This window comes from Dromaius novaehollandiae, chromosome 2 (genome assembly GCF_036370855.1).
Source record: "Dromaius novaehollandiae isolate bDroNov1 chromosome 2, bDroNov1.hap1, whole genome shotgun sequence".
Taxonomy (NCBI): domain Eukaryota; kingdom Metazoa; phylum Chordata; class Aves; order Casuariiformes; family Dromaiidae; genus Dromaius; species Dromaius novaehollandiae.
This window is the reverse complement of record NC_088099.1, coordinates 80,982,754-80,995,154: the sequence shown is the minus strand read 5'-3', so window position 1 is coordinate 80,995,154 and position 12,401 is coordinate 80,982,754. Positions and strand designations below refer to the sequence as shown.

The 12,401-nt window shown below is 35.4% G+C and overlaps 1 protein-coding gene across 4 annotated transcripts in view; it reads right to left on the bottom strand.

Annotated features, from left to right (window-relative positions):
- Positions 1–12,401, bottom strand: part of MARCHF6 (membrane associated ring-CH-type finger 6) — a 55,880-nt gene that overhangs the window by 21,964 nt on the left and 21,515 nt on the right. For all 4 annotated transcript variants that reach the window (XM_026099291.2, XM_026099292.2, XM_064506846.1 and 1 more), the window contains exons 6-12: positions 10,309–10,477; positions 8,530–8,719; positions 8,150–8,211; positions 6,132–6,164; positions 4,752–4,803; positions 1,616–1,674; positions 942–1,022 (exon numbers count right to left, since the gene is read on the bottom strand). In XM_026099291.2, coding sequence (XP_025955076.1) covers positions 942–1,022; positions 1,616–1,674; positions 4,752–4,803; positions 6,132–6,164; positions 8,150–8,211; positions 8,530–8,719; positions 10,309–10,477 — 646 coding nt within the window. The remainder of the gene's footprint in view (positions 1–941; positions 1,023–1,615; positions 1,675–4,751; positions 4,804–6,131; positions 6,165–8,149; positions 8,212–8,529; positions 8,720–10,308; positions 10,478–12,401) is intronic.

The following is a 12,401-nucleotide window of genomic DNA, read 5'->3' as shown; positions in this document are numbered from 1 at the left end:
ATCCAAAAAAACTCTCAGGAAATAAGCAGTTACCTTTGAAAACGCATGCCAGGAATATCACTGCTAAATTAAGTTTTAAAACTGAAGGTCTACTTTAAATTGCAGCTTTCATTCTCAATCACTCAAATACCTTTTCCAAGAAAAGCTGAATGTGTTTCAGGGTTTGCTTTTTTCTTTTAGGAGACAGGCACGTGCCATCAACTGTCTTACCACATTTGTATTGTACTTCACGGAGTGTGGTTCAAAGTTGATGTTAGCTTTGTGTACTCCTGAACAGAAACTGCTAATAAATGTTTATTCCTTCAAATTGAAGCCAGTGTTAAAAACATGGAGCTGGAGCACAGAATTCTTGCTTGTGACCAGATCTTTTCAGGAGTCTGCTGTTACTACAAACATTAGTTTTGTGGTAATAGCGAGGGTTACCCTTCTCAAAACAAGGCTTGCTGCAAACTCTCAGTAGTTCAGAGACTATAGAATAGAAACTATAATAATCTGCACACTGAAGATTTAACAGAATCAAAAAGATGCAAGTGAACTTCCCATCATACCCTAAGCCTTTTTATAGTCCTATTTCTCTTTTTGCTGCAACTACATAACCCACAACAAGAGTATAAGGACAGTGAGGAAAAAAACAATGGGTCTACATGCTGCTGCTCTTGGCTAGGTGTTCAAAATTTAGCTAGAGGCTTTCAAGCATGCTTTTAAACTTTCCTAACACCCTATGATTGTGCTGTTAAACATGTCTGAGCATTCTGAAGAATGTAGTCCCATTGACAACTTAAAAAGACTGAAGCAAACAGAAAAAAACCTTTTCTTCTAATTTCACCAAAAGAACCAAAACAGTAACTTAGTTGTGTCTGCATCATTTCTGTGCCTCCCCAAAATGTAGCCAGAAAGGCAATTTACATGTAAAATCCAGGTAACTACTGACAAAAGGATACATGACAAACAATTAGAGTCACTGCTAGCAGCACATATCCAACTATAGTTGTAATCAGACCTTCGAAGTGAGATGCTTGAACCTGAAGGAAAAAAAAAATTGATCAGTCTAAGTGACTGCAGTTCCTTTTCATGTAGAATTAAGGCAGAGTCCAAATTTCAGCTCTTCAAGAAGGATGACAGGTTTCTTTAGTTTTTACATATTTTAACAAATTAATTCTTTGGTATCACCAGCAAGGGCAGAAAGCCTTTACACTTACAGAAGACAACAAATAATGGCATTCTTTAAACATGAAATGACCTCTATATATGAAACAAAAGGCATCCTCTTACACTATCTCCTAGTCTTCACTACCAGCTATCATCAACTATGAAAGCTACCCACTACACAGATTAAAAACACACAAGGAACAAGAGGCTGTTAAAACCATACATGCATTTCTTTTTATTTTTATTTTTTTGGAAAAGGAAGAGAGGTTACTGGAAATTTAAATAATGGAGGAGGTGGGAGAGAAAAAGTTTTTAAACAGATTTAAAAAAGGAGTTTAAGAAAAAAGATAGACCTTCCAGGTTACTTTTGTGATCAAGAATAAAAGTGAGAGGATCTTACAAAAATATTTTTGATTACACAAATAGTAGCAATTTTTATATTTTGAAATTATAAAACAGTACTTACATATTCCTCAAAACCCAGGCCAACAATGGAGAAGTGACCAATGTGGTAAGGACAGAAAGCTGCATAATATAAGTAGAAAGAAGGTGAGGAAAAAAAAAAGCTGTGAAAACTGCTCATTGGAATCTTATTTGCAGGATGCATATTATAACATGGTAATTATTTTACTCCTCAGCAATTTCTATGCAAATAGTTGCAAATGTTACATTTCTATTATCTTACAAACACTGAAAGCCAAACCAGAACTCACACTGAAACATTACAAATTAAAACTAATTATAGTAAGAGAGCCTTTTCCTTCTTAGCTCATCTTGCTGTGGGTAAATCAATTCCACTTCCCCGTCTCACATTATGAGGTTGGTTTCAGTCACACAGTGCCTGTTCGTATACTCCTTCCTTCCCATGCAGCAAAAGAAGTAGCCATTTTACATCTTGGTTGCACAGAAATCGCTTCAGTAACGCATCAGCTTTAGTACTCTAATTCTTAGGACTACAAAGGCTAGAAACTGTGAAAAATGCAAGCCCTGAAGAAGTCTACAAAGGGAAGAGAAGATGAGGGGGGAGAAAGATGACACTCCAGTGAAGGGATCAGGATGAGGAACAATTGGGAAGTCCCAATTACCTGAATTACTGCGTCAGAAATGTCACCATTCCCGAGAACTAACTCTCCCCAATTCTGAGGTTTCAAGAGGACTAAAATCAAAAGTACAGCACTTTCTCCACTCTTGTAGAAAACTGCATGGGAGCACTCCTCATATAGCTGCAAAGGATTACAGAGCTCAACCTCACCTTCCTACAGTAGAGGAAGTCAAAGGGAAGTAAAGCAGCAGCAGCAACTGCAAACTCTCATTTTCACCTCCATTCTCTTCACTATCATGATTAGCAACTCTGGGACTACTGTAGACTAACCATACCCCCAAATGAAAAGCCTGATGATTTTCCATCACCTCCTCACCTCCATATGACCAGGCTGTACCTTGAACCACCCTAAACAACAGCAAGAAAGTCTTAATCTAAGCCCCTTTCAAAGAATCAGCAGTTACTGGGGAGGGCAAAAAAACGTTAAAGAAGAAACCATGAGCTCTTCATGCCCAGTGAGAACAAGGGAAAGTTTGGGAGGAAAAGAGTTCATGTCTAAGAAAATCTCCAGGGGATAGGGAGAACAAAGGAAGAAACAACCTTCATTCTTAAGAAGAAAACCACACATGCACAACTCCTACAAACAGCAAACTCATCTGAAAAGTTGCATCTTTCTTATTTTAACTGTTTTATGAGATTAAAGTGAAGTTTTTAATAAATTTCTTCAAAAGAGAATTTCTAATAGATTACTTCCAAGAAAAAGCACAAAGGAATACACACTCCTCTCAGTACTACGATAAGCCACAAAAATATGATTTAATCAGAACTTAATAAATCAGAACATAACTAACTTGTCCCAGAAAACACCAAGGAACATTTCTGGACAAGTAATTAAAATCCCAATTTTTTCCCTCTGTTTTATCTTTTAGCAAGTACTTCCTGTGATGCTTCTATACCACAGTTTGAACTCATCTGGACTGTAATTACTAATAAGTAATTGGAGGTTTGGCAATTAGAATATAGGCAGCATTACTTAGTGGAAAAGATACCAGGAATATGCTTGGGAGATAAGAATTATATTCCCAGGTCTTCCACTTGCTTGCTTGGGAAAGTCACTCACCCTTTCTTCTATACATCTTAATTTCCCATCTGCAAAACACACTTAGAACTACTGAAAAAACATCTACATGACAACCTTACAAACTATTCTGGCTCACACAGAGTCAGATTTATGTTACAATCACCGAGCAGTTTGTTTCACTTAAGATTACTGTTCCAAACGATTTCACCATTTAACTTGAATTCAAATCAAGGATTTAGAAATTCTGAAGTTATCCATTTATTTAAAAAAAAAGCCTAATCTTTATAGCAGCTTAACATATTTTAATTATGCTCTGACAATTAATTGTAAACCAGAAGGAAATTACCAGAAGGAAATAATTCAAGTATTTTCCACTTCTTGTATTAGAAAAAAAATGTAATTTTTATTGAATTAAATATCCATTATGATTCTTCTTACTTTCTTTCGATCTACTGATTTGTTTCAGCAACTAAATGCTCAAATCACTGGTTTGGTATTGCGAGTATTATTTTGCCAGGCAGAGCTCCCTCTCTGAAGTATGGCTTCAATTTTTAAAAGTTCTAAAACTTTTGCCAAGAAAGGTCACTCAAAAACCAAAAGATACATAAGCAATCTCTCCCTAAACTGATAATTTAGAGCAAGTGAAATTTTGTCTCCAGTATCTCTTCAAGAGAGATTCATCTTCTCTGAAGTATCTTGCAACGCTGCTTCATGCAGTTGTGTCAAATGAAGAGCAATGATAAGCTTGAGGACTGCAGTCCAAAAGCTTCTGTCAGTAGGGAAACCAGCAAAATCAAAGGGATATGGATAGATGGTATTGACCAACGCCACTCAACAGGTCTGTGGTGCAAACAGAATTGAAGCTGAATCACAGTCTAATGCTCTAACTACTGCCTCTCAGGAAGATCTTGGGGAAAAAAAAAATACATATAATCTGTTACCCCCCCTTTCTGCAGTCAAAACAGAGTGGAAATGGAAGTTTATCTAACATACTGAAAGCAGAAAAAATTTCAGGAGGTCCAAAAACTGATTCTTGATAGCAGAAGAGAGTTAACTATTTTTTTAGAGAAAACTGTAAGGACAGAAACTAGCCCACTCATACCGAAAGGTACTGCAATTGTTCATGAATGAAATTCCAAGAGTTTTATCCTTAAGCATTATTCCAAAAGTGTTATTTCTTGTGATCTGGCTGACATAATTTTGCTATACTTCCCTTTTTAAACCATAATCACCATTATCATGAGTATTTTTCTTTAAACGATGTATTTTGGATGCAGTACCATTCACTTAAAGGAATTAAAATGACAAATTCGGAAGTAATATAGATTTATTATTCATATTCACAGTTTGTTTGTGGTTCTGTTTTTAAAAGTCAGAACTCCATTTATTCTGAGAGAAGTAAGAACAGCCTTAAAATTAACCTGTATTTTCCCTTCTCAAAGAAAGGCATTTTTAAAACTAAGAGCAAATCGTACTTACCAAACACAAGTATGAACAATGTATTTAAAGATACCACCCAAAAGACATGTTCCTGCAAGGAGTATGGGGGAGGGAGAAAAGGAGAAGAAAAGGAAGCAGTACATAAACATCAATCACTTCAGTAAAATGACTTTAGTATTGTATCTAATTTCAATTGTGTATTAGATATGCAAGTTCTGGGAATAATGTCAGAACTATGACACTTGTATATTTCCGACCAAAACATGCAGGCGATATTATGAGAGCATCTGTTTGCATTCATGGGTACCCTGATGGGTAAGAGCATGTAAATTTGCTTTATCATTCTTATTTTGTAGAAACAAGCTTTTATTTTTAAGAAAGAAAACAGTTCTACCTTTAAAAAAAATTACATGAAATGTATGTGTATATTTGTTCTATAAATGAGAAATATTCTTCTGAACTTTTAAAAAATAGACTTTGTAACAAGAAATCTGTCAACAAAACTGACAGCACTCACTTTTTTTATATTTCTTTTAGCTAAGCTGATGAATCCATCCACAAGTACTTTGGAATTTTAATTCCTTTCACACTAATAGTAATGTCAGTTACTAATGACAGACTATGCTGTTTTATTTTAAATATGAGACATAAATTAAAACACGAAACATTATTTCAAACATAAGACATTTAACCACTCCAGTAGCTAATAAACACATTAATATTTTAAAAAAAGACCAGTTCCTTCACAAATGAAACAAAGCCAAAATTATATAGCTGCAAGAGAGCACAAATATTTTTCCCTTTAAAAGAGAAGCAACTTCTATTTTTAAAATAAGAAACCTGACAGATGATATCTGATGAATGTAGCCGTGACGGGTTAAAGTTTCACTATCATCAGCTTTTTGTGCTTGCTCTCCCCTTCCCCTGAAGTCAGGGCTAGAGATCTCTAACAACCAGGTACAACGGGCAGCAGAGAGAAACTTTCACACACCTGCACCTAAGCCCACTATATGATATGCATGATACACAGGAGTTTGTCAAGGAGATAATCAACACATATTCAGTTAAAAAGTCAATGGACTTTTTAGGAGAGCTTTGCTAAAGTATCTTAACCAAAAAGATTCTGAAACCAATATAAAAGATATGTGCTCTACTACACAGACCCACTACTATGAAGACTTTCAAGAAGATGAGTACTGGTACTAATTAAAAGAACATGCGAGAGGGGAAAAAATTCTAGGGAGTACTATACTGCACTTGAAACTCCTAAAATTAAGACAACTTGCTTGAACATGATGTTACATTAGACATCATATACATCATTTTAAAATAAGAACTTCAAATAGCAGTATCTCATTCAAAAAATTTCTTAAAAATAAGCCCGCTATAGAAATTCTTAAAATGAAGGATTTCACTTACTAAAAAAACCAGAGAGCCATCAAGCCCAAGCATCTAGGGGGAAAAGAAATTAAGTTTATTCACTCATCAGAAAAACCTAGGTAACATATATAAAATAAGCCTCACAGAAGTTTTTCTACTTCAATTTTTAATGTCCAATATAGTCACACTTTTCTATTGCTTGACCAACAGACTTCGGACACAATTTTTTAAAGATAAAGGTAGAAACTAAGTTCTCATTCTACACAGCCAACTCAGTTAATCAAAGGCAATGAAACAGAATATCTTAATACACATGTATTCAAATACAGCAAACAAAATGTGTAATCAATTAATTTATATGCTATTTCTCTCAAGGACTTTGAAGAATCTAATCGACAGATTTTTACATTCTCAGGAGATTTTAGTGACTAAACTGCTATTTCCAAACACTAATAAAACAATTCTGTATTACAAAGTCAGAGCAAATATTTTGCTAATTGCAAAATATCACTTTATGTTTTGCTGAGAAAAGTGGAAGGTTAAAATCTTAACTTCAATGAATAAAGGCAACTAATAACTTGCTTATGTTGCTATACTGTATGGTTTAAAGTTTAGAACAGAAATTGGTTTACAGCTAGGGAAGACAGGAAACAAAACCTTCATCACTAACAGCTCTCTCAGAAAGCATATACAGAACAGTCAAAAACAGAATATCTACTCCAAAAACTGTTTCTCCTCCCTTCAAGGATTTTCCATTATGCCAATCCAGTTTTTTATAAGCCATGACTAATGCTATAAAATAGCAGGTTCAAGGCTATTTTGTACCAGGGTTTTGTGCTAAAGTTCCAAGATATTAAAATAAATAAAATAAGAAGCAAGTGTCTCTGAAAATTCAGAAAGCTTGTACATTATTTTCATAAGATGGCATAACTGAAAAGCCTCCTCCACTTTTAATACTAAACCCCAACTAAATGTCTGCTGTCTATGCCAGCATATAGGATGAGAAATGGTTATGCGAGTTTATTGGAGTTGACTTCTATATTCACGGAGAGGCATCAGAACATTTTAAATTAAGAATACTTCAACATTTCCCAGCACATAAATTGGTTCAGGAATATAACACTTTTCTCTTGAGATACACAATTTGGGTTCAGAAACTTGAAATTATATATGTCCTTTTTCACTAAATACCTTTCAAAACAAACTAAACAGACAGTATTAGATATGAAAGAAAGATCATGACTGTGTCCTCATGAAAACTGTATCTCTACATTGCAGTCAAGGCTATGACTGCATCATAGCGTAGGAACAAGACTAGATTTGTAACTATCTGACTTGGGCACTAGTGACAATGAAAAATCGTATGAAGCTGCTGCATCTACTTCCAGGTAGGTTTTGCAGCATGCTCTAAGTTTTGAACTAATCATATATTCACTGTTTCTTGTACTCCATTTTGCTAGTTAAAAAGTAGCTCTCCAGTCTCTACGCAACCTGCTACGACTACAGTGTACATACATCTCAAGTTATAATCATGGAATTTGTGATCCATAAAAATAGAAGCAATGTAACACTGGAATCTTCCATCTTTTTTCTTGAAAAAGTATGTTTGCCTTGTCCTTTATAAATAGGCAAATAAAGTACTCAGCAAGAATTTCTGGTTCTCTTTCCTTTAGTTTGATGGACACTTCCACGGATACAAAAAATAAATATTAAACTATGTATCAGTCAACACCTGTGTGCTCTTGATCTGTCCTTGCATCCTCAGTGCAAGCGGCAATTCACTTAACTTGCCCAAGTTGAAGACATCAGAAAGATCTCTACCAAAAGATGTTTTAAGTCGTTACTTGTGAACTATAAAAAAAGGCACTTCTCATTTGAAATGCAGTAACACAATAATATTTTAATTACTTTAAGCCAGTAAAGCTTCTCACTGCCAGTTTTCACACTAGACAATGGTATCAGAATCTATCCCAGATGGATTTCAATACATTAATACTACAAATGAGTACAAGCCTCAGGGAAAACTCAAATAATTCAAGAAAATGATTCTTACTCACTCGCTCCCAAGTAAGCTCTTCTGCTGCACGATCCCATTCCAAAGCATTCCAATTCATGTCATCTGAGGAGACAATGACCATTTTCAGAGCTGTCACTCACCTGAGACAAGATATAAACTCTCCATGCCACGTTTTAAACAAAAAGACTAAGTATACAACATTCAACTCATGACTGCTGCTAGCTTTTAGCAAGCACATGCTTCTGTACTTGAAACAAATATATAAACCTTGCAAAACCAAAGCTGGTAAGTAAGCTGAAGTGGAAGCCTACTCAAACAGTTTCCTTGAATTATGACAGCTATTTTCCACAATGGTTTCATGTATATTCAAAAAAAAAAAAAAAAAATAGAAAAACATTACTGTTTTGAGTCACCTGTTACCTTGTGCTCCATTGTTTGCATCTGCTGCATCTTCTACTACAGCATCTTCATCTTCGTTATCTTCTTCTTCTTCATCTACCTGTTCTTCTTGAATGTCAGGGTTCTCGCCTACAACTACATTCTCAGCAGCTGGGTTAGCAGGTTGATCAAGCACAGCATTTTCTGCACCTCCATTTACAACAGCCTGAGCCTGCAGAAACAATATTTAGTATTTGGTTAAATTGATTATACTCTTGCTGTACTTTGACTTGTGTCCAGAAAGAGCATATGTTAATAATGTAATTTTTTAGATAAGCATTATATTTGGCAAGAATAAATCTCTTTAAAGGGCAAGAGAAATATTCAGACTTCTTCAGAGAATCACAGAATAGTTGTGGTTGGAAAGGACCTCCAGAGATTGTGTAGTCTAACCCTGCACCCTCCCAGAGCAGGGTCAACTGGAGCATGTCGTTCAGGGCCACATCCTGTCAGGTTTTGAATATATCCAATGATGAAGACTCCAAGACCTCTCTGGGAAACCTCTTCCAGCATTCAATCAGCCTTACAGTAAAAAAGCTTTTTGTCATGTTTAAGTGAAACTTCTATATGTTAATATGTGCCCATTGCCTCTTGTTCTGTCACTACCACCGAGAAGAGTTTGGCTTCTTCTTTACACCGTTCCTTCAGGTAGTTATGTACGTTAATAAAATCACCCTGAGCCTTCTCTTCTCCAGGTTAAACAATCCCAGCTCTCTCAGCCTCTCCTAATATGTCAGAAATGACGATTCTTTAATCATCTTTGTGGCCCTTCATTGGACTTGTTCCCCTTTCTGGGCTTCACAGTATGAGAGACACACAGATGTACTGGAGCAGCACTCCAGATGCAGTCCCACCAGTGCTCAGTAGAGGTGAATACCCTCAATCCTGATGAAAACTGGCATTGTATTAGAAAGATAATAACACACGGGCAACCCAAGTAACTCCTTAAGCTGAAGATTTGTATTTCTGCCTTTAAAAAGCTGACATTCATCACAAAAGAAAACAAAACTTTAGTTAAGTGTTTTACCTCTACGGATACACTGTTTTTATCATCTCTTCTGCTGCCTGAGAGCCTCTTGTAAGCACTAACAGAGTGTAGGGGAGGGTGGTGAGTATTACAGCATTTAAAATTTACAGTACTTCAAAACATACCGTAACAGAGATGATTCAAACTGTCTTAAATCATGGATGGAATGTATTAAAAATTTTGCAGCTACTACAAACATTGGTGTAGTTTTTTTTTTTTTTTTTAAACACAGAAAGGTGTGTATTTTTATACTTTTATAATGTAAGGCAGTCAATGAGCACTATTTCATATGTAGATTTTCCACAGAACCTCCAACTGTTTATACAGCACTGAACTGTTACTTCACAAACTGCTGAAATACTTCTGAAAACGACCAAATAAAACCGCCACGTCTTCATTTACCACAAGTGACAATTCAGTTTTTGCACAAAATTCTCCTCAAAAAGTGTGAATATATAAGCCTGTAATAGTCATAAGAATCTATATAATTTGAAAGTTGACACAAATTATTCTAAACAAATCATTAACATTCCTTTTTACAGAACTTCAAGAATATTTTAGTACAAAACAGTGACATTATTGATTTTATACAGAAATATCTGTTCAGCTCCTGTTAACTTACAAATAAAGATACCCTGCAATAAATTATATTAATATTGGGTCTGATAACATATTTATTCACATGCACAGCTTCTCTAAAATTTATTTTCAAGAGCTGAGCAGTTAAGTTTTACCTCATTTTGTTGACCAACCCCATTGAGTGGCTGTTGCTGATTTTGTTCTAACCACTGTGGTGCTCCACCATGGACAATCTGTTCACGTAACCAAACAAGGCTGATAAAAGCACACAGAGTGCATGTCACAACAAAACAACCCTGCAAACAGTCAGCCAGTAAGTTCTCCCTGTTGAAAGAGAGAAAAAAAATCAGTAACAAATATATTTTGCTTATTCAAACTAAACTCAGTCACCGCTAATTACAATGAACAGCCCCGCCTTGTCCATAATCAACAAATAAAATGGCATTTGTATGAAAAGCTAAATTTATCTATCTGCCTAGGTGAAGAAAGTACTAGTATGTAATTTGTATTTAGTTTTTAAAAATCTGTTCAAAGTAGATTTCTTGCAGGAAAGCTGTAAATGCATGCAAAGGAATGGTGTTAAGTGCCAAGATAAACACCCCTTTGGAAAAGGCTTTATTCCCCTCTGGTGTGGTTTGTGAAATTATTACTGTTTAAACAGAAATATTCCTGCAAAAACAGGATCTGACTCACTATGAAGAAAAGCTTGAAGAGTAGTTCAGGAAAAACAAACTTCAAGAATAGGAAAGAAAACTTGATAGTCACTACATAAATGAAATTACTGTGCTGAACAAACTTGGTTCTTCTGGGAATCGAATTCAGACTTGCTTCAGTATAAGGCCTATTTTAAAGCATTAACTTTTCTTTCAAGTACCATCCACTTACAGTAACTCAACCATCTATTGCCACACAAATTGACATTACTCTGAAAAATAAAAAATGAAGGCGAAACATTAAGTGACAGTGTAAAAAACAACTCTTTAAAACTTAATGAAGAGGCTGTTGGAAAATAACCTACAAAACAAAGAGGAAAATGTAAAATAAGCCAAATGGTGAAAACTGAATTGGTGACATGCTGACAGATTTTTTTATGTTATGGCATCTGAGAAGGGTATGAAATAGAAAATGGCAAAATGCATAATACCTTGCTCACTGAAATATTTTGTCTGCTCAGCTACCTAACCAAATGAAACTGCAAGGTTTGCCTTTGATTGCTCTACAATCTGGCCTTTTAATCCAGATATTACCTGTTCCACTCTATACTTTAAAAAACCCTAATCTAACAAGTCATAAGTAATTTTAAAGCAGTAACAAAACAAAGTTCAGCAACCCTTGTCCTTATTCCAGCTTCCCTTCCCACTTGTTCCCACCTCTTGTACTAATCCATGACCTGTGCTGCGTGACTGCACAGTGAACTTTTTTGGAGAACTGACTAGAAATACCCTGCCATGCCCCGTGTACTTCCAGTCTGGCTCCCCATGCAGCCACACGAACACTTGTGCCTGCACAGCCCAGCGAATACTACAGGGACAAGAACAAAGCCCAAGGGAAAGACAGACACAGAGGCTATCGAAGCAGACTATCAAAGAAAGGTACGTTGAGGTAAAGCTTCCCATGTCATTAAAATGACACACATATCAAAGTCCTTTATTTATTTCCCAAGTACAGATTTCAATTTACTCATCAGTAGAAGACGTGAGATGAGGTGCTTCAAGTTCAGTTGTAAAATTTTGGATTCATGTCAGAAAACTCAAGAATTCAAGTTTATATTTACTGGGAGATGACAAGAAAAATATGGTTATTAGCCTCCAGTGAGCATCTCTCTCCATTAGTAAATATTAATGAAATGTAACATGACCTATCTTAAAGAAAATACATATATATATACACACGTATATATATATATATATATACACACACACATATACACACACACGCAGCCCAAAACAGGGTACTTCAAAGAAAAATGGACATGACTTAGCTGAAAAATACAGGACATTTGTTCAACATGCTTGACTTACAACTGATTCTAATTAAATTTATTTTCAGTCCCCCAGGTCCAAGAGGATGAAAAAGTAAAAGCCAGCCTGAAACACTACTGTGTTTGTATTTACTAATTCTATAGAAGATATTGATTAAAAGACTAAGATGGGCAATGTTTAACTGTATATGGCAGCTGTAACATTAAAATATAAATGTGAGACAGAAGGCAATCAAATAAAAATCCTCATCAGCTAAGAGACTCAGC